At 41.3% G+C, this 23,354-nt stretch overlaps 1 protein-coding gene across 1 annotated transcript in view; it reads left to right on the top strand.

The window, feature by feature from the left end:
* The window catches only part of Gabrb1 (gamma-aminobutyric acid type A receptor subunit beta1), a 483,582-nt gene that overhangs the window by 444,935 nt on the left and 15,293 nt on the right, over positions 1–23,354 (top strand). Inside the window, exons 6-8 of the mRNA NM_012956.2 lie at positions 16,274–16,411; positions 16,529–16,681; positions 20,159–20,403. Coding sequence (NP_037088.1) covers positions 16,274–16,411; positions 16,529–16,681; positions 20,159–20,403 — 536 coding nt within the window. The remainder of the gene's footprint in view (positions 1–16,273; positions 16,412–16,528; positions 16,682–20,158; positions 20,404–23,354) is intronic.

The raw sequence follows: 23,354 nt of genomic DNA, 5'->3' as shown, positions 1-23,354 counted from the left end.
TGAAAATAATCTTTTTTGTTTATTTGTTCCCAAAATGTGGCAGAAATCAATAACAAAAGTTAGTAGATTCAGCAGTCACAATTATTGACATCTTTCCCCCAAGCAATATTTTTAAGAAGAAAGTCTCAAGAAGTTGGAATATCCATTAAATGTTTAAATAGTGTTCAAAGACTATTTTGAAAAAAAAAGGACCACAGTTATCTCAGTTATGCTTGTGACTGTTAACACAAGCAGAAAATCGTGAACTGTTTTTGCTCATGCTTCTAAGAATGTGCAGGTTTGCTGCACACCAACCAATCCTCCTACTCTCTGGACATCTACCAGACATTTAACAACTCAATTCATCCAGACACCTACAGCCCAGAGTTGATCAGACTCCACATGCTTTTTTTTTTTTTTTTTTTTTTTTTTGGTTCTTTTTTTCGGAGCTGGGGACCGAACCCAGGGCCTTGCGCTTCCTAGGCAAGCGCTCTACCACTGAGCTAAATCCCCAACCCCCAGACTCCACATTCTTAGGAGCTCAGTTCCCTGAAGTTACCGTCTACTTAGATGCCAGTCACAAGGATGGATCCCGCCCACCCACACCAAATCTAACCTGGCACAGCCTTGTGGTTCCCAAAAGGCAAGCGCCCTCAAGATTGTTGACCAAAGCAGTTCATTGAAGTCAGAGAAAACGTTCAGTCTCGATTAGACGGTAATTCTAAAGGGTTCCACTCATGACTGGTCGGATGGAAGCATATGGTAAGGTACGGCAGGGTGAGGATTCAGGGCCTGGATCCTCTTCAGGCTCCCCTTCCCCCAGCACCTTGATGTTTTTGTCAGCCCAGAAGCTCTGTGAACTGCATCAAGTAGGATTTTCAGGAAAGGTGCATTGATTACTAATACAAACTCTACATTACCTTCCCTTTGGTGTTAGACTAAAAATTTCGGGTTTCTAAATGAGGTTTGGTCTTTGCCACCTGCCCTCATCCTGAGGCTACTGATTAGCTTGTGAGAGTCAACTCGTCAGAACAAAAGATGCTCCTGTCACATGTGAAAGTCCGAGAAATTTAGGGACTTGGTGTCAGAAACAGAAGGCAAAGGAATCTGTGTCTTATCATGCCATTAAACACTTGGAAGAACAAGGGAACTTTTTTTTTCCAATACAAACTGTCCTGTCCTTTGTTAATATAACTCAAATGTAGCTGGTAGGGTCTGTTTGTTTTGAAAAAAACAATATTTCCGGAAACAAACAGCTAGACACACATTTGTTAATAGGTTTAGCATTTCCGTGAAATTGTTTTTTACTTCGCCACTGATTTTGACCACAGAGCAACCTTGGTCCTGCTCTTTTGTCAAAAATTTCTATAAAGCATATTCATCTGCAGGACAGAAAACAGCACAGCTCCACTGGCATTTATTAAAGCTGGACATTGGCAGAAGGACTTTTTTTTTATTATAAACCTGTTCTCATACCACATGACTATTGTTGATAATAAGAAAGACATCATTCAATCTTTTTTTTTTCAGAAGGTAAAAAAAAAATCTAACTTCTGCAGCCATGTAGGCAGACGCAATCAGTTCAGTCTGGACAAGACCGTAGACAGAATCAGTAATCCATTGAGGCAACCTCATTTCTCTAAATAAAAGTCAAAACACATTTGCTCTTATTTGATGAGTATTCAAAGTCAGCAAGCCCAGAAAATGTGATAAACAGAAAAAAGCAGACTTGTCGCTAAAATGATTAGATAAATATTAAATGAATAAATGATAGTGCCACTCACAAATGCCACCTAAAGTTTGATGTCAGCCTCGAGGGATTTTGCCAGAAGAGTGTTGAAGGGCTCACTTCTTGTCTCTGCCAGTCCACATCTCAACCAAGTGAAATTTATGATACATGGCATATTTTCCAAATTTAATGGTAACATGAATCTAAAAAGATCCAAATAAACAAAGAAAAAGCTTCAATGGACTAATATAAGGAGTGAAAATTACTTGGCTAAAGTTAAATGGAGCAATATTAGCTCCCACACTGGTCTCCAAAGTGTGTGGGGGAGGGGAGGACCACTTAGCTATTGAGAAATCTAATTCAGTATCTGCTGAATCGCTAGAAAATAAGTAAGTAGAATTAAAAACAAAGTCTAATCTTCACTAATCAAACACATCAACAATGGCATGGGTTGTGCACAATAGGATAGACCGTTGACTTTTACTGGCACAAGGCAAGAAAGGTGATAATGAAGGCCAGCCACGAGTGAACCCCATTGACAGCAGTCATCAATTTCATCTTGAGAAGTTAATGATGGTTAGCCAAGACAGGATAAGCCATCATCAGGATCAGCAGATCCCAAGAAGACATCACAACTCTTATCACTGGCGAAATTACACAGAAATGAAAAACGGTAGGGAATCTTGAATGTTGGTTGCACTGGCAACCCTTGGTGATAAAGTTTTAACCAAGCCATTTAGACATTAGCCAGTGTCCACATTCTACAAGCCCTTTAAGAGTTTTCAATTACTTATTGTAAAATACATTTAAACCTATAATTTTATTACTTTATTTTTACTCTCCTCCTGGTCCACCCTCCCACAGTTCCTCATCCCGTCCTCCCCACCCTGTTTCTAAGAGAATGTTCCATCTCCAGGCCTCCCCACTCCCTGGGGCCTCAAGTCTCTAGAGGGTTAGGTGAGTCTTCTCCCACTGAGGCTGGACCAGACCATAACTGTGTCAGGGACCTCAGACCAGCTACTATATGCTGCCTGGTTGGTGACTTGGTGTCTGAGAGATCTCAGGGGTCCAGGTTAGTTGAGACTGCTGGTCTTCCTAAGGGGTCACTCTCCTCCTCAGCTTCTTCCAGCCTTTCCCTAATTCATCCACAGGGGTCCCTGACTTCAGTCCAATTATTGAGTGTAAGTATTTGCATCTGTCTCAGTCAACTGCTTGTTGGGCCTCTCAGAGGACAGCCATGCTACACTCCTGTCTGTAAGCACCATAGCATCATTAATAGTGTCAGGCTTTGGAGCCTCCCCTTGAGATGGATCCCAAGTTTGGCCTGTCACTGGACCTCCCTTTCCTCAGGCTTTTCTCCATTTTTGTCCCTGCAGTTCTTTTAAACAGGAACAATTCGGGGTCAGAGTTTTTGACTGTGGAATGGCAACTCCATCCCTACACTTGATGCCATCTTTCTACTAGAGGTGTTCCCTCTCCTCACTGTTGGGCATTTCATCTAAGGTCCTTTGAGTCATAATGTCTCTCACCTCCAGGTTTCTGGTACTTTCTAGAGGGTCCCCACCTCCCACCTCCAAGGTTGCATATTTTCATTCATTCTGCTGGCCCTCGGAGCTTCTCTCCTGTCCCCTCCACCTGCCCCCATACTCGATCATGTCCCCCTTTTCCCCTCCTCCTCCCCTCTCCCACCCCAGTTCCCTCCCTCCCTCTGTCTCCCACGATTGCTTTCTTCTCCCTCCCAAGTGGGATTGTAGCATCCTCACTAGAGCCCTTCTGCTTGTTAACCTTCTTTGAGTTCTGTGAATTGTATCAGTGATCAAGAGTAAAACCTATAATTTAAAAACTAATAATGTTATGTTAACAGACCAGTAAGAGTTCAATAATTTTTATATGTAAGTTCTTCTTCATGTCAGGTGATTCTTAATTCAGTTAATATAATGTCACTGGTATAACATTTGCCTACCATGTTCAAGGCTATAGGTTCAATACTACAAAAAATAAACAAATGGATAAAACAACATAAACAAACAATATCAAGTCTGAAGTATAGTCCTTAAGTGGACATGATCTGAAACAAACACAGTAGAAACTATTGGACAGAAAGGCACGTGGGTTCGAGGAAAAACTAGCACATGGAGAAAATGACAGAAGGGTGCATGAAAGGTCTTTGCAGATAAAGATGCTAGGACAGAGGAGAACTACTGGGATTGTTTCCTACTCACACATAGGTTGGAAAAGGATCAGATGACAGACGATGTCCAGGATAATATATTTTCTTCTTATTAAAGCATATTTTCAGACGACGTATGAAGAGACGACTCAGCCAGTAAAGTGTTTTTTGAATTGGATATTGTATGTATTTACATTTCAAATGTTATCCCCTTTTCAGTTTCCCCTCCAGAACCCCGCTATCCCCCCCCCCGCTTCTATGAGGGCACTCCCCTCCCAACCACCCACTCCCATCTCCCTGCCCTGGCTTCTCCTGCACTGGAGCTTCAAGCCTTCACAGGACCAGGGTCCTCTCCTCCTACTGATGCCCAACAAGGGCATCCTCTGCTACATATGCGGCTGGAGGCATGGTCCTTCCATGTGTAAGCTATAGTTGGTGGTTTAGTCCCTGGGAGCTCTTGGGGGGCAGGGGTTCTGGATGGTTAATATTGTTGTTCTTCCTATGGGTTGCAAACCCCTTCAGTGCTTTCAATAAAATGTTGGGGGTTTTTGGGGGGTTTTTTTGTTTTTTGTTTTTTGTTTTTTGTTTTTTTGTTTTTTTTGCCCAGGCATGGGGACCTGATTTCATTCCCAAATAAAAAGCCAAGTATGATTATTCACACTTGTGATCCCAGCATTGGTAGAGACTGGTAGAACCTTCGGCTTGTTGGCCAATCAACCTAGTCAAATCAGCAATCTATAAGGTCCAATGAGAACCTTGACTCAAAAAATTAAGATTCGCCTTCTGAAAAACACTATGCAAAGTTAACCACTGACTTCCAAACATATGCATATACATGCACATGATATCACACACACACACACACACACACACACACACACACACACACACACTAAAATAATTTTTAAAGAACCCATTGTCTAATGATTGCATAAAATTCTAACTAGCTGTCCCAGTGCCTGGACAACTATGGGATGAGTGAACTACAGAACCGAGATGAGCCCCCAAACATTTACTGGATTGTTGCTTAGGCCTTCTATTTAACTGAGATCATTTCTAAACTCTGATTCCTATGGACAATAGTGCCCCAAGAATATCATGGATCTGGAGAAATCATGGATTTGGAAAAGACTTCCAAAGGCTGGCATGCTGATCATGAATGAAATGGGGAGCATTCTCACCTGGTGTAAATAATGCTGAGGGAATCAGGAAGGTTCTCAAGTCTGCACTGCCAGGTCCACTCTGGGTTTCTCGTGTGTAAACAAAATGGCTTCTCACCCAACTGCTAACCAGGAATCCCAGGCTTCTCCAAACCAACTCATATCACATGATCACTTCCAGTTCTTTTGGTCCAAGGCACACCAACGAAATTATCTGTCTTAGACCTATGCGTGCTTTGTGCTTCTATCACAGAGGATGGTGGACTGGATGTTTTCTAAACAACAAAACGTTACTGGTTCACAGCTCTGTTAGTTGATGTAGTCTAAAGTCAAAAGCCCAGTCGCTGGTGAGCATGCTCTTGCTGTACCACCCCTTACTGGAAAAGAGAAGACAAAGCACCACAGGGTGAGAACACAAGAACAAAAGAGCCAGATGAAGTCTGACCACATGCTTCACTAACACCCTTCAGCCCCAGCTCTCCAGAAGCAGAGGCAGGTGAAGCTCTATGGATTTCAGATCAGCCTGGTCAACATAATAAATTCTAGGTCAGCCAGGGCTCCACAATGGGGCTCTCTCTATCTGAGATAGAGGGCAGGAGAGACGGGTAGGGGCAAGTATTTTACAAGGATGCCAGCATCCTGTTAACAATATAACTGCTTTTGCTTATTGAGTTAAAACACCCGCAAAAGTTCTGACCTCCCGAGACTGTTGCTTTGGTAAAAACAATTCCCAACACACGAACCTCGCTGGCACATTGAGAATGTAACAGTATGTATCATTGCCTAGCCTTGAGCTAATCAACAAATGCTGAAAGAATGTATCTTAAGGATTGTCCCAAGTCCATCAAGATCACGGATCTTACTATGCTTCTAAGACCTTCCTCAAAAAGAAATGTTTCCATCTGTCTGCTCATAGATGGAAGTTTAAGTCCCTACGTCATCTAAGAACAATATCTAACCATCCTTATAGTCCTACTGAGGCACAGAGAAGAGTAATTTTTATTTGCAGAGCAGAAAATTCATCCAAAATAAAGTATTTCAAACAGCAGAGAATACTAATATTCAGACACTTTCACACTGAACCAGCTCTGGGTATCTTCATCTAGCTCTGTGTATCTTCATCTATTGATATCAACTTAATTTTATCTGTACTTTCCGCATCACTAAGAAGTCCCCAGGGGCTGAGAGGAAATTCTGAGTGCTTCTCTGTGGTCGTTGCTAGGAAACAACATCCTTGGTATCGGAGTGCCAAGACTGAAACGCTGTGTGAAGTCACCGGTTCATAAAGGAAAACCTTTGGTAAATAGATTGTTTAGGCGTGAGTAAATTGATGTTCTCTCTCTGTGGCGAAATGTTCTTGTGTAACCTTTGAATAATGGTGTGCTCCAAGGCCTCTATTCTTTGCTTGGATCCAGCTGCCATTATCGCTCCCATGAGAGCTCCAGCATCTATATAAATGAGAGTTCGAGTTCTCTTTTCTCCCCCAAATCATATGTAATTATCTCAGTGCCTACAGCACTGTGAGTAATGAGTTTTAGTTAAACAAAGTGAAATGAGCTTGGAAATAAAGACCCAAACCACTGACTCCGTGAGTTGTTGAGTGCAGTGGTTTCTCCTTGTCCACAAGGAGGTATGGTTTAAGAAGTCCAGCAGACAGAGGCCCAACGCACTGCATAGGCCAACCCCATACAGACTGTGCCTTTCCTTCCCATATGTATCTAGGACATGAACTAGACAAAGAACAACAAATAATGAGCACAATAAAATGGAAACAACTTCAGGTACAACATATGCAATGACAACTGTAACAAACTACAATCCGGCCTAAGTGAATATAGTCTCACTGTCAAGAAAGGTCACTTGAACGAGACCCTGCAGTACTAGGCAGTTGATCAGATAACTGACTACCATATAGCAAATGGGTAGGAAGCATAAATGGTTCAGCAAGGATGCGCTGGACCAAGAGGTCTCTGGCACCTTGGATGGGCTAGAGCAGGAGAGCATGGGATTTCATAGCACTGCTAAGAATGATGTGCACGCCTTGTGAAATGTTTATGTTTAGAATTTTCCACTTACTGCTCCCAGACCATGGCTAACTGGGCCACCTAGACTGTGGGAAGGGAATATTACATAGGAGAGAACAAAAGTGAATATTAAAGTCTGCTTTGGGCTGGGGATTTAGCTCAGTGGTAGAGCGTTTACCTAGGAAGCGCAAGGCCCTGGGTTCGATCCCCAGCTCCGAAAAAAAAAAAAAAAAGTCTGCTTTGGCTGATGGTCACATTCCAGTTTTATTTAGTGTCGTGCTGAAGTCGGAGCTAACAGAGCTGCCAGTTTGGCTCGCCCACTCCTTCTTCTCTCTCTCTTTTTTTTTTTATTTTTTATTAACTTGAGTATTTCTTATATACATTTTGAGTGTTATTCCCTTTCCAGGTTTCCGGGCAAACATCCCCCTCCCCCTCCCCTTCATTATGGGTGTTCCCCTCCCAACCCTCCCCCCATTGCCGCCCTCCCCCCATAGACTAGTTCACTGGGGGTTCAGTCTTAGCAGGACCCAGGGCTTCCCCTTCCACTGGTGCTCTTACTAGGATATTCATTGCTACCTATGGGGTCAGAGTCCAGGGTCAGTCCATGTATAGTCTTTAGGTAGTGGCTTAGTCCCTGGAAGCTCTGGTTGCTTGGCATTGTTGTACATATGGGGTCTCGAGCACCTTCAAGCTCTTCCAGTTCTTTCTCTGGTTCCTTCAACAGGGGTCCTATTCTCAGTTCAGTGGTTTGCTGCTGGCATTCGCCTCTGTATTTGCTGTATTCTGGCTGTGTCTCTCAGGAGCGATCTACATCGGGCTCCTGTCGGTCTGCACTTCTTTGCTTCATCCATCTTGTCTAATTGGGTGGCTGTATATGTATGGGCCACATGTGGGGCAGGCTCTGAATGGGTGTTCCTTCAGTCTCTGTTTTAATCTTTGCCTCTCTCTATTCCCTGCCAAGGGTATTCTTTTTCCTCATTTAAAGAAGGAGTGAAGCATTCACATTTTGATCATCCGTCTTGAGTTTTGTTTGTTCTACGGATCTAGGGTAATTCAAGCATTTGGGCTAATAGCCACTTATCAGTGAGTGCATACCATGTATGTCTTTCTGTGATTGGGTTAGCTCACTCAGGATGATATTTTCCAGTTCCAACCATTTGCCTACGAATTTCATAAACTCGTTGTTTTTGATAGCTGAGTAATATTCCATTGTGTAGATGTACCACATTTTCTGTATCCATTCCTCTGTTGAAGGGCATCTGGGTTCTTTCCATTTTCTGGCTATTATAAATAAGGCTGCGATGAACATAGTGGAGCACGTGTCTCTTTTATATGTTGAGGCATCTTTTGGGTATATGCCCAAGAGAGGTATAGCTGGATCCTCAGGCAGTTCAATGTCCAATTTTCTGAGGAACCTCCAGACTGATTTCCAGAATGGTTGTACCAGTCTGCAATCCCACCAACAATGGAGGAGTGTTCCTCTTTCTCCACATCCTCGCCAGCATCTGCTGTCACCTGAGTTTTTGATCTTAGCCATTCTCACTGGTGTGAGGTGAAATCTCAGGGTTGTTTTGATTTGCATTTCCCTTATGACTAAAGATGTTGAACATTTCTTTAGGTGTTTCTCAGCCATTCGGCATTCCTCAGCTGTGAATTCTTTGTTTAGCTCTGAACCCCATTTTTTAATAGGGTTATTAGTTTCCCTGCGGTCTAATTCTTGAGTTCTTTGTATATTTTGGATATAAGGCCTCTATCTGATGTAGGATTGGTAAAGATCTTTTCCCAATCTGTTGGTTGCCGTTTTGTCCTAACCACAGTGTCCTTTGCCTTACAGAAGCTTTGCAGTTTTATGAGATCCCATTTGTCGATTCTTGATCTTAGAGCATAAGCCATTGGTGTTTTGTTCAGGAAATTTTTTCCAGTGCCTGTGTGTTCCAGATGCTTCCCTAGTTTTTCTTCTATTAGTTTGAGTGTGTCTGGTTTGATGTGGAGGTCCTTGATCCACTTGGACTTAAGCTTTGTACAGGGTGATAAGCATGGATCGATCTGCATTCTTCTACATGTTGACCTCCAGTTGAACCAGCACCATTTGCTGAAAATGCTATCTTTTTTCCATTGGATGGTTTTGGCTCCTTTGTCAAAAATCAAGTGACCATAGGTGTGTGGGTTCATTTCTGGGTCTTCAATTCTATTCCATTGGTCTATCTGTCTGTCTCTGTACCAATACCATGCAGTTTTTATCACTATTGCTCTGTAATACTGCTTGAGTTCAGGGATAGTGATTCCCCCTGAAGTCCTTTTATTGTTGAGGATAGCTTTAGCTATCCTGGGTTTTTTGTTATTCCAGATGAATTTGCAAATTGTTCTGTCTAACTCTTTGAAGAATTGGATTGGTATTTTGATGGGGATTGCATTGAATCTGTAGATTGCTTTTGGTAAAATGGCCATTTTTACTATATTAATCCTGCCAATCCATGAGCATGGGAGATCTTTCCATCTTCTGAGGTCTTCTTCAATTTCTTTCCTCAGTGTCTTGAAGTTCTTATTGTACAGATCTTTTACTTGCTTGGTTAAAGTCACACCGAGGTACTTTATATTATTTGGGTCTATTATGAAGGGTGTCGTTTCCCTAATTTCTTTCTCGGCTTGTTTCTCTTTTGTATAGAGGAAGGCAACTGATTTATTTGAGTTAATTTTATACCCAGCCACTTTGCTGAAGTTGTTTATCAGCTTTAGTAGTTCTCTGGTGGAACTTTTGGGATCACTTAAATATACTATCATGTCATCTGCAAATAGTGATATTTTGACCTCTTCTTTTCCGATCTGTATCCCCTTGATCTCCTTTTGTTGTCTGATTGCTCTGGCTAGAACTTCAAGAACTATATTGAATAAGTAGGGAGAAAGTGGGCAGCCTTGTCTAGTCCCTGATTTTAGTGGGATTGCTTCAAGTTTCTCTCCATTTAGTTTAATGTTAGCAACTGCTTTGCTGTATATGGCTTTTACTATGTTTAGGTATGGGCCTTGAATTCCTATTCTTTCCAGGACTTTTATCATGAAGGGGTGTTGAATTTTGTCAAATGCTTTCTCAGCATCTAATGAAATAATCATGTGGTTCTGTTCTTTCAGTTTGTTTATATAATGGATCACGTTGATGGTTTTCCGTATATTAAACCATCCCTGCATGCCTGGGATGAAGGCTACTTGATCATGGTGGATGATTGTTTTGATGTGCTCTTGAATTCGGTTTGCCAGAATTTTATTGAGTATTTTTGCGTCGATATTCATAAGGGAAATTGGTCTGAAGATCTCTTTCTTTGTTGTGTCTTTGTGTGGTTTAGGTATAAGAGTGGTTTAGGTATAATTGTGGCTTCGTAGAAGGAATTCGGTAGTGCTCCATCTGTTTCAATTTTGTGGAATAGTTTGGATAATATTGGTATGAGGTCTTCTATGAAGGTTTGATAGAATTCTGCACTAAACCCGTCTGGACCTGGGCTCTTTTTGGTTGGAAGACCTTTAATGACTGCTTCTATTTCCTTAGGAGTTATGGGGTTGTTTAACTGGTTTATCTGTTCCTGATTTAACTTCGATACCTGGTATCTGTCTAGGAAATTGTCCATTTCCTGAAGATTTTCAAATTTTGTTGAATATAGGTTTTTATAGTAAGATCTGATGATTTTTTGAATTTCCTCTGAATCTGTAGTTATGTCTCCCTTTTCATTTCTGATTTTGTTAATTTGGACGCACTCTCTGTGTCCTCTCGTTAGTCTGGCTAAGGGTTTATCTATCTTGTTGATTTTCTCAAAGAACCAACTTTTGGTTCTGTTGATTCTTTCTATGGTCCTTTTTGTTTCTACTTGGTTGATTTCAGCTCTGAGTTTGATTATTTCCTGCCTTCTACTCCTCCTGGGTGTATTTGCTTCTTTTTGTTCTAGAGCTTTTAGGTGTGCTGTCAAGCTGCTGACATATGCTCTTTCCTGTTTCTTTCTGCAGGCACTCAGCGCTATGAGTTTTCCTCTTAGCACAGCTTTCATTGTGTCTCATAAGTTTTGGTATGTTGTACCTTCATTTTCATTAAATTCTAAAAAGTCTTTAATTTCTTTCTTTATTTCTTCCTTGACCAGGTTATCATTGAGTAGAGCATTGTTCAATTTCCACGTATATGTGGGCATTCTTCCCTTATTGTTATTGAAGACCAGTTTTAGGCCGTGGTGGTCCGATAGCACGCATGGAATTATTTCTATCTTTCTGTACCTGTTGAGGCCCGTTTTTTGACCAATTATATGGTCAGTTTTGGAGAAAGTACCATGAGGAGCTGAGAAGAAGGTATATCCTTTTGCTTTAGGATAGAATGTTCTATAAATATCCGTTAAGTCCATTTGGCTCATGACTTCTCTTAGTCTGTCGACATCACTGTTTAATTTCTGTTTCCATGATCTGTCCATTGATGAGAGTGGTGTGTTGAAATCTCCCACTATTATTGTGTGAGGTGCAATGTGTGTTTTGAGCTTTAGTAAGGTTTCTTTTATGTATGTAGGTGCCCTTGTATTTGGGGCATAGATATTTAGGATTCAGAGTTCATCTTGGTGGATTTTTCCTTTGATGAATATGAAGTGTCCTTCCTTATCTTTTTTGATGACTTTTAGTTGGAAATTGATTTTATTTGATATTAGAATGGCTACTCCAGCTTGCTTCTTCTGACCATTTGCTTGGAAAGTTGTTTTCCAGCCTTTCACTCTGAGGTAGTGTCTGTCTTTGTCTCTGAGGTGTGTTTCCTGTAGGCAGCAGAGTGCAGGGTCCTCGTTGCGTATCCAGTTTGTTAATCTATGTCTTTTTATTGGGGAGTTGAGGCCATTGATATTGAGAGATATTAAGGAATAGTGATTATTGCTTCCCTTTATATTCATATTTGGATGTGAGGTTATGTTTGTGTGCTTTCATTCTCTTTGTTTTGTTGCCAAGACGATTAGTTTCTTGCTTCTTCTAGGGTATAGCTTGCCTCCTTATGTTGGGCTTTACCATTTATTATCCTTTGTAGTGCTGGATTTGTAGAAAGATATTGTGTAAATTTGGTTTTGTCATGGAATATCTTGGTTTCTCCATCAATGTTAATTGAGAGTTTTGCTGGATACAGTAACCTGGGCTGGCATTTGTGTTCTCTTAGGGTCTGTATGACATCAATCCAGGATCTTCTGGCCTTCATAGTTTCTGGCAAGAAGTCTGGTGTGATTCTGATAGGTCTCCCTTTATATGTTACTTGACCTTTTTCCCTTACTGCTTTTAATATTCTTTCTTTATTTTGTGCGTTTGGTGTTTTGACAATTATGTGACGGGAGGTGTTTCTTTTCTGGTCCAATCTATTTGGAGTTCTGTAGGCTTCTTGTATGTCTATGGGTATCTCTTTTTTTAGGTTAGGGAAGTTTTCTTCTATGATTTTGTTGAAGATGTTTACTGGTCCTTTGAGCTTGGAGTCTTCACTCTCTTCTATACCTATTATCCTTAGGTTTGATCTTCTCATTGAGTCCTGGATTTCCTGTATGTTTTGGACCAGTAGCTTTTTCCGCTTTACATTATCTTTGACAGTTGAGTCAATGATTTCTATGGAATCTTCTGCTCCTGAGATTCTCTCTTCCATCTCTTGTATTCTGTTGGTGAAGCTTGTATCTACAGCTCCTTGTCTCTTCTTTTGGTTTTCTATATCCAGGGTTGTTTCCATGTGTTCTTTCTTGATTGCTTCTATTTCCATTTTTAATTCCTTCAACTGTTTGATTGTGTTTTCCTGGAATTCTTCCAGGGTTTTTTGTGTCTCCTCTCTATGGGCTTCTACTTGTTTATTTATGTTTTCCTGGAATTCTTTCAGGGATTTTTGTGTCTCCTCTCTATGGGCTTCTACTTGTTTATTTATGTTTTCCTGGAATTCTTTCAGGGATTTTTGCGATTCTTTCAGGCATTTTTGCGATTCCTCTCTGTAGGCTTCTACTTGTTCTCTAAGGGAGTTCTTCATGTCTTTCTTGAAGTCCTCCAGCATCATGATCAAATATGATTTTGAAAATAGATCTTGCTTTTCTGGTGTGTTTGGATATTCCATGTTTGTTTTGATGGGAGAATTGGGCTCCGATGGTGCCATGTAGTCTTGGTTTCTGTTGCTTGGGTTCCTGCGCTTGCCTCTCGCCATCAGATTATCTCTAGTGTTACTTTGTTCTGCTATTTCTGACAGTGGCTAGACTGTCCTATAAGCCTGTGTGTCAGGAGTGCTGTAGACCTGTTTTCCTCTCTTTCAGTCAGTTATGGGGACAGAGTGTTCTGCTTTCGGGCGTGTAGTTTTTCCTCTCTACAGGTCTTCAGCTGTTCCTGTGGGCCTGTGTCTTGAGTTCACCAGGCAGCTTTCTTGCAGCAGAAAATTTGGTCTTACCTGTGGTCCCGAGGCTCAGGTTCGCTCGTGGGGTGCTGCCCAGGGGCTCTCTGCAGCGGCAGCAACCAGGAAGACCTGTGCCGCCCCTTCCGGGAGCTTCAGTGCACCAGGGTTCCAGATGGTCTTTGGCTTTTTCCTCTGGCGTCCGAGATGTGTGTGCAGGGAGCAGTCTCTTCTGGTTTCCCAGGCTTGTCTGCCTCTCTGAAGGTTTAGCTCTCCCTCCCATGGGATTTGGGTGCAGAGAACTGTTTATCCGGTCTGTTTCTTTCAGGTTCCGGCGGTGTCTCAGGCAGGGGTCCTGCCGCTCCTGGGCCCTCCCCCACGGGAGCCCAGAGGCCTTATACAGTTTCCTCTTGGGCCAGGGATGTGGGCAGGGGTGAGCAGAGTTGGTGGTCTCTTCCGCTCTGCAGCCTCAGGAGTGCCCACCTGACCAGGCGGTTGGGTCTCTCTCTCACCGGGTCTGGGAGCAGAGAGCTGCTGCGGGCCGGGATCCGCGGGTGTGGGACTTCCTCCTTCTTCTCTCTTAACCCAAACTACAAAACTCTCTGTGACTCTCACAACTCGAACTCATGCTTGAATTTTTGCCCTAGATTCTGACAACTGAAACAGTAGCTGGAGGTTGAAATCTATCACCTCGTTAGTTTAGCAAGCCTAGAGCAAGCCAGAAGCTTTTATATTCCTGCATGTGGAGATTATCTCTGTGTTTATCTGTTCATCTCTCTGTATGTCTGCCCATCCATCCATCACTTATCTATCTATTCCTCCATCCATCTACCGTGCATCTATTAAGCCATTCATCATTTGTCTATCTCTCCATCAATCACCAAACTATCTACTCATTATCCATCAGCTATCTATCCATTCATCACCCATCTACAGTCCATCCATCCTATATCTATCCATCCATACATAAGCCATCTATCTATCCATCACCAATCAACCTATCCATCTATCACCTATCTATCCTTCTGTCTATCACTGTCTATCTATCTATCACTTAAATACCTATCACCTATCTATCCATCCATCGCTCGTATATCCATTTATCCATCCACCCATCACATATTTATTATTCCAGTCATCTATAAACCATCTATTATTCTATCCATCCATCACACATCTATTAATCTGTCCAACACACACACACACACATATATATACATATATATATATCACATGTACATATTACATATATACATATATATGGATATATATAGACATGGATATATCCATCAGCCATCTATCTATGTACATATCTTCTGTAGAGCTGTTCATGGATTCCGGTCAGATATTCAAAACAATGTTAAGCATTAGTGTCATATATTTGTACCCAAGTTTAACATAAATCTCCAATATATCAGTTACTCCCAAGTAGCCCAACAGATTCTTAGAAACAATGTTTACATAGAACAGTAAATAAATGGTACATGAATTATTTCATATGGATATTACTCTTGGAGAAAAGAAAAAAGTTTTAATGGGTGATGGCTTAATGAGAAATTAAATACATTATAATATGTTGCGATAAATTAGGGGTATCAAATATAAAACAGCTATTGTTCAATAAATTCAGGGATCAGAATTTTTGTAAATGTTTTTGAATTTTAATTATTTTAAGGAGTAAAACCAAAACAGCTTTTTCCTCAGGCACACATACCCACAAAAGAGGAACCAAGACAAAGACTAAAATTTACCTCGTGCTTGAACTGGTAAACTGGTGCAGTTCTTTGTCACCTAAATTCCCCTCCCAAATCTTAAGCTTTCTCTGTAAATATCTTGGAAAGATGCAACTGCTTTAATCAGAAGTAGACCAGCATAATGCATACTATAAAGTGTTCATAAGGTTATCTTTGAAACAAGTGTCAGTAACTCTAAGAAAAAATAATGCTTTTTTAAATTCGAGGTGAGTATAAAACAAAAAGGGAAACACCAGCTGTGTGTCTAACTGGGTTGAAGTTGATTTTAAATGCGCCAGATTATTTTTTAGAATTTTAAAACATATCCAAGCATTATTCTTGTTATACAATTTACACTTCTACACCACCATGACTCAGCTAAGCCACTGACAAATGGGGACAGACCAGAAGGAAAAGGACAGGCCGTGAATATAAGACCTTCCATGTCAAAGCCCAGGGCTGTCGTCAATCTTCTCTGAGTTCTGTTGACATCAAAGTCCACCCTTACAAATCCAAAGAGATCAATAATTCATAAAGCACCTAGTATAATCAAGAATGTAAATAATTCCTAAGATTTTACCTGTGTGTTATGTATAACAGTAGTAGTAGTAGCTATTATGGAAGGATCCAAGCCGAGTTACTTTTCTAAACAGAACATGTTTCTTTGTAAATGCCTGGATCATTTATTAAAGATTTGAATCTTTTGCTATATTCTATTTCATTATCCCTAAGGCTCTCCTTTTAATAACCGTGCTTATCATTTGATTCTGTTTTTGTTCTTAGATAACACACAATCCAAACCCACTTCCAGAGCCCTGAAATGCAGCCACCCCTTGCTTGAAGAGAAAAGCACCCATCTGTAGATACAATAAAAACAAATTTGTAGCCGTGGTTCAGGGTGGCAAAGGGCTTGGGAGCTTATGCTCGCTAAAGCCAGATGCATCTCGTCCTCAGTGTAGCCACTCCTAACCCATAGAAATGGCATCCATATGACATCTATCTCCGGTCAAAGGTCAAAATGATTTTTTGGCCTTAATGTGCTCTGGATCTTTCCTCTGGGTGGACAACTGTCTTCAGAATAGCCCAACGGTGCTTTTTATGACTGCGCTGTGCTTCTTCACTTCAGATGGCTATACCACCGATGACATCGAATTTTACTGGAATGGAGGAGAGGGAGCAGTAACTGGGGTCAATAAAATTGAGCTTCCCCAATTTTCAATTGTCGACTACAAGATGGTGTCCAAGAAGGTGGAATTCACAACAGGTGAAGAAGTTTCCTCCCTAATAATCCATGCATTATAAAAGAGAGATGGTGATTCTAATCAAATCTCTCTCTCTCTCTCTCTCTCTCTCTCTCTCTCTCTCTCTCTCTCTCTCTCAGGGGCATATCCACGACTATCACTAAGTTTTCGTCTAAAGAGAAACATCGGTTACTTCATTTTGCAGACCTACATGCCCTCCACACTGATTACAATTCTGTCCTGGGTGTCGTTTTGGATCAACTATGATGCATCTGCAGCCAGAGTCGCCCTAGGTAATGCAGTCCCTCTTTTTCTTGGCCAGTAAATCAGCCCTTCGGACAAAGTGTTAATATTCAGGATCAAAAGCAAGACCTCTCATGTAGCAAGTAAAGGAATTAGGCTGCAATGGGATACTTAAAAATAAAATATCCAAAATGAAGTGTAAGAATGCAATATCTCTTAGCACTTGACAAAAAAAAAAGTGGAATATGTTTCCCATCGTATGAGTGTTTTGTAGATTATTTGATAGAATCTCATTACATTGTATTTTTCCCCAAATCTATGATGACTTCCTCTTTGTTCCCTGCTTCGGAGTGTGGAAACACTTGTAACTCATTATTTTAAAATAAACGTGGAGAACGCTAGAACTCGTGATTGTTCGCAAGCTACATCAATTGTCGAGAAATACTACCCTTTGATTAACTGAAGTTAAAACACATCAAACTGCGTCTCTCCTTCAAATAGAGCTCATTATGTTCAATAAGGCGCAAACAATTCATCAGCTATATTAATGATCTGTGATCAAGACAGAATAAAAAATGCTCTCCCATTTGTTGGAACAAAATTCAGAATTAATCTTACCATGGTTGAATAATTACTGAAAACTGGAAGGCTATATCTGTGAGTGTAAATGGTTCTTTGGGAGGCTACAATGTGTAAAATATGTCTGATGATTTATCCGTGTGCAGTTCTGCTTCATTACTTAATACTCAGAAACATATTAGATATCACTCCAGTTTCAGAGAGACAAGGGAAAGGAGGGAAACATCACATCTGGCTTAGACAACGCATTACATCACTTCTCCTTTGAAATGACTAAGTTCATTAATTGCCCAGTGTGTCCCCTCACACATAGACTAATTGGCATATCTCCAGCCCTCTTCCACTGGCTGAGTGCAAAGCCTTGCAAAGTCAAGTGATCGTAGCCTCATATCAACCTGAGGATATTGTAAGTATGAATAACACAGACAAATAGTTGTTCATATTATATATGCACCTTCAACACACCAGTATAATGTGAATATAACCCTGTGTGTATGCGAAGGTAAGACTCTGGATGATAGCCAATCCAGATCAAGGAAAAATCTCACAAGTCTGTGCACTGTGGCTCTCTATACATGCCTATTCTCAGAGCAAATGACATTTACATTAAAGGTGAGAGGGGCGGAGAGACGGCACAGCAATTAAGGGCTTGTACTGCTCTTATAGAGGACATAAGCTCAGCACCCATAGGTGGCTCACAGCCAGTTGTAGAACCAGATCTAGGGGCTCCGATGCCCTTTCCAGCCTCCTTGGGCACTTGCATTCACAAAGGCAGATAATTTTTTAAGAAACCAAACATATATGAAAGATGTCTGGCATATAACGATATTTTGATCTTTAAAATATAGAACAAGACACCGTTTTTTATTGGCTATTTTATTTACATTTCAAGTGTTATCCCCCTTCACAGTTTCCCCTCCACAAATCCCTATCCCCACCCCACCCCTGCCTCTCCCACCGGCCCTCCCACCCCTGCCTTCTTAAAACATTTATTTACTACTTTCTAATTTAAAATTAAAACTAAAAGCATAAATTTGTGGCTATATAAAAGAATAGTTATTACTGTAAACACATTAGCTAGTACTATGGTAGATGAACTTTAAAGGTTTATTCAAATAAACAAGATCACTTATAAGGGAATTCTTATCAAGCCAATATGTTTGAATTAAACATATTGGATTGAACCCATTTTGCTTTTTTAAATAATATTTTTACTTATTCTTTGAAAATGTCTTGCACATACACAAAGTATTTTGATCATATCACCTCACTACCTCCCCCTTCAAGTCTCCCCAGGAACTTCCAACCCCTTTTCCCTTCTGACTTTATTGTTTATTATTATGCAAACTGTCTACCCAAGTCTAGCTTCTCTTTGTATTTCTTTTCTCTCAATCATTATTGCATCATTACCATCGCCAGTACAATACCCTCGGTTCACGGTCACACAAGCATTATTCCATTAACACTGTTTAGATCAGGCAGAGCACATGAACCATAACCAGCACTGAGTCTGTGGGTATTAACTTCTGCATCAAATCTACACACTGCTTTTTAATAAACCTTTTCCTGGCACTAGGAAATGAACTGGTTATAGGCCCTGGAAACTATAAAACCAAGGTAATATTTCAACAGCCAATACAATGCAACAAAGATCGTGTTGAATATAGAGGACACATAATGTAAATCACAAACTTCCTTAAATGTCTCTTCTTTTGGCAATGCCACACATGAATGACAAGTGAGCAGAAACTGTAAAACCAAACTGTGAGTTGAGGTTTGGTATAGATTTGTGAAGTGAAGTCAGTTACCTCAAACTGGTTACCGGCTTTGAGTCTAGCAGTGACTGCTGTGGAGATTAGGCTCACAAAGACAGATTCCAGAGGGAAATGGCTGTGGGATGGAGAAGGGGGAAAAGGAGGATGTAAGGATGCAGCTGCACAGCAGAGAGAGAAGGGAGTGGGATCCTAGGAACTTTATAAACTTTTAGCGAATTTGTGTGTGCCTGTGTGTGTGTGTGTTTGTGTGTGTGTGTGTGTGTTTGTGTGTGTGTGGCTGTGTGTGTGTATGTGTGTGTGGCTGTGTGTGTGTATGTGGTTGTGTGTGGCTGTGTGTGTGTGTGAGTGTGTGTGACTGTGTGTGTGTGTGTGTGGCTGTGTGTGTGTGGCTGTGTGTGTGTATATGTGTGTGTGGCTGTGTGTGTGTATGTGATTGTGTGTGGCTGTGTGTATGTATGAGTGTGTGTGACTGTGTGTGAGTGTGTGTGACTGTGTGTGTGTGTGTGGCTGTGTGTGGCTGTGTGTGTGTGGCTGTGTGTGTGTATGTGGTTGTGTGTGGCTGTGTGTGTGGCTGTGTGTGTGTGGCTGTGTGTGTGTGTGACTGTGTGTGTGAGACTGTGTGTGTGTGACTGTGTGTGTGTGACTGTGTGTATGTTTGTGTGTGTGTGTGTGTGAGAGAGAGAGAGAGACAGAGACAGAGACAGAGACAGAGACAGAGACAGAGACAGAGAGAGAGGTCAGAAAATAGCTTTCCAAGGTGGTCCTCACCTTTCACCTTGTGGGATTTTGTTCTGCCTTTTCACAGCTTTTTTCTTCCTAGACATAGATATAGATACAGATACAGATACAGATATAGATATAGATATAGATATAGGCATAGATATAGATGATATAGATAAATATAGATGAAGCATGTATATAAGCATATAGATGTGCTTATTTTAAAACCATCATCAGCCCTCCATTCTCTGTGCACTCAATGCCATGCCTTAGTAATAGAATCTAGAGAAAGCCCGTCGTTTCATCTTGAAACGTATGCACTTTAGTCCAGTGGTTCATCACGCTACTGCCATCATGGCAATACACCATGAAGGGGCAGCGTTATCTTCTTGGCTTTGGAAAGCACAGCTTCACAAAGGTGCCCGCAGCTGAGCATCCATTTTCTGCCCCCAGGAATCACCACGGTGCTGACCATGACAACCATCAGTACTCACCTCAGGGAGACTCTGCCAAAGATCCCTTACGTCAAAGCGATTGATATCTATCTCATGGGTTGTTTTGTGTTCGTGTTCCTGGCTCTACTGGAGTACGCCTTTGTAAATTACATTTTCTTCGGAAAAGGCCCTCAGAAAAAAGGAGCGAGCAAACAAGACCAGAGTGCCAATGAAAAGAACAAACTGGAGATGAACAAAGTCCAGGTAACGCACTGTAAATTGCTAATATCACTATTATCTTTATCAATGAAGGGCTGCCCTGGAATATTCTTAACAGAAAAACACATTTATGAACCATTATTTGTTGTTATGAAGACGAAGCCATCTCCTCAGGATACAGATTTGAGAATATTTGACTGAGGAAAATTATTAGTTAGCATGATTGTAGCAAAACAGCTGAAGCAGGCTGATGTTATAAAGACAAGGAGTTTGTTTGCACACCGTTTTGGAGGCTGCAAGTTGGAACAGCATGCTACTGACTTTGCCACTATGGTTGTTGATAAGTTATATGTGGGGCAAAGTGACTTTGTCACAAAGCAGAAATCCAGACAGAAATGTGGGGCTCTCTGAGCCTCTTCCTAGAACAGCGTCTACAATTAGCTAGCCACCTCTCACTAAGCTATGAGTCTTGAAGATCTACCTCCCAACACTGTCACACTGAGAAGACAGTTTCCCACACTTGGAGATCCTGGGGGAGGCACAAAACCCATACCTCAGCTAGAGTGTATCCCTGTGTCTGAGCTCAGCCGCAAGTCCCCTGGGCTTCATTCTAAGTTGTTCGTGAAATTACATGTGGAAGGATAATGTGGACGCTGCTCGGCAAACAGTGGAGAGGTAGCTGACTTAACCCTCAGTAGAACCAAAGGTATTCCTAGTGTGGTTAAGCCACGAGCTCAGATTCAACCAGGAAAGCAGTTGAGTGTGCACTTTACAAGTACTTCTCAGAGAGAGAGAGAGAGAGAGAGAGAGAGAGAGAGAGAGAGAGAAACCCAAATGTGCTGCCAAAATTAAAATACAAAGTGTTTTAAATTAAGGCAAAAGTAGTTTGTATCAAACTCACTTATAGACTGGAGTCATGAAAACCGGCAATTTTTTAATGCTGCTTAAAGACTTTAGTGACTGAAGAGGAGCGAAAGACAGGAAAGCCCTGGCCTTCAGAGAAGAGTGAATTGCACTTTGAGAACCACAGGCCATGAGGTGCCCAGTTTTTCACAGCAGCATGTCAGCAGGAAACTGCAGATTTCTTGGCTGGATGAGTCAAAGCAATAGATGCCAATACTTCCAGGATACCTGAAATTTCAGGAAGAATACAGTAGCCAATGCTCAAACTCTGAGAATAAACTTCCTCCGAATGTCCAGGGAAGAGGCCAAGAAACTAAGATGGCCATTTGATGGTTAGTACTGTTAGCTTGACAGGATAAACACTCACCTGAGACACAAGCTTCCAAATGCACTTGAGAGGAAGTGTTTGGTTTGGTTTTGCCTTTGGTGTTCCTGTGAGGGATTACCTCAGGTTATTTGGGGTTGTGTTAGTGGAAGACTTGTCCTACAGAGCATAGCACCATTCTCTGGATTAGGTCCTGGACTGCGTTTTTAAAAAAGCAGCTGGTTGAGAGAGGGAATCCATTGCTCTCTAGTTCCTGACTGTGAATGAAATAGGACTGCTAGCTTCTCTCTCAGAGACTTTTTGACCACAATGGACAATACTCTTAAATTGTGAAACCAAGTAAACACTTTCTCCCTTTAGCTGCTTTCTTAAGTTCTGTAAGCAACAGAAAATGTCACAAAGGGAAATATGACTAAGGCCTCAGAGGAAAAAAGAACAAAAACAAAAACAAAATCAGGTTTCAACTGTTTTCCACAATGTGGAATTCAGCATCTGGACTTAGGGTTTATTTCTAACCCATACATGTAGGAAATGTAATGAGTTTTCTATTAAATTCTCAAAATGACCTACACAGTGTAATACTACTCCACTACCAAAAACAATGACTTTTTGAAATTCATAGGCAAATGGATGGAACTGGAAAATATCATCCTGAGTGAGGTAACCCAATCACAGAAAAACACATGGTATGCACTCATTGATAAGTGGATATTAGCCCAAATGCTTGAATTACCCTAGATGCACAGAACACATGAAACTCAAGAAGGATGACCAAAATGTGAATGCTTCACTCCTTCTTTAAAAGGGAAACAAGAATACCCTTGGCAGGGAATAGGGAGGCAAAGTTTAGAACAGAGGCAGAAGGAACACCCATTCAGAGCCTGCCCCACATGTGTCCCATACATATACAGCCACCAAACTAAGTAAGATGGATGAAGCAAAGAAGTGCAGGCTGACAGGAACCGGATGTAGATCTCTCCTGAGAGACACAGCCAGAATACGACAAATACATAGGCGAATGGCAGCAGCAAACCACTGAACTGAGAACGGGACCTCGTTGAAGGAATCAGAGAAAGGACTGAAAGAGCTTGAAGGGGCTTGAGATCCCAAATGAACAACAAAGCCAAGCAACCAGAGCTTCCAGGGACTAAGCCACTACCTAAAGACTATACATGGACTGACCCTGGACTCTGACCTCATAGGTAGCGATGAATATCCTAGTAAGAGCACCAGTGGAAGGGGAAGCCCTGGGTCCTGCCAAGACTGAACCCCCAGTGAACAAGATTGTTGGGGGGAGGGTGGTAATGGGGGGAGGATGGGGAGGGGAACACCCATATAGAAGGGGAGGAGGAGGGGTTAGGGGGATGTTGGCCTGGAAACTGGGAAAGGGAATAACACTCGAAATGTAAATAAGAAATACCCAGGTTAATAAAGATGGGGGAAAAAAAGAAAGCAAAAAAAAAATTCTCAAAATGATCCTAATTTAGGAATAAAGTTTATGTCATAAGAATAAGGAAAAAATCTGAAGTAGACCCAATCTAACAATACATAAAACCGAGTTTCCAGCTATTCTGGGTAATATATTAGTGATTAAAGTTCCTAAAAAATCAAAACCCAAAATTCTCCAGGGATAATAACAGCCCAGAGTCTCTCTAACATGTCATTCCAAATATTTGGTCCATAGTAAAATATTAACATGCCTGAGCAGAAACAGGAAAGTGATGTCACAACCAAGAGAATATAACTTTATGAATCTCAAATGTTGACC

This window comes from Rattus norvegicus, chromosome 14, assembly GCF_036323735.1.
Source record: "Rattus norvegicus strain BN/NHsdMcwi chromosome 14, GRCr8, whole genome shotgun sequence".
Classification (NCBI taxonomy): domain Eukaryota; kingdom Metazoa; phylum Chordata; class Mammalia; order Rodentia; family Muridae; genus Rattus; species Rattus norvegicus.
Note: the sequence above shows the minus strand (reverse complement) of the source record. Positions and strands in the feature narration are given on the sequence as shown.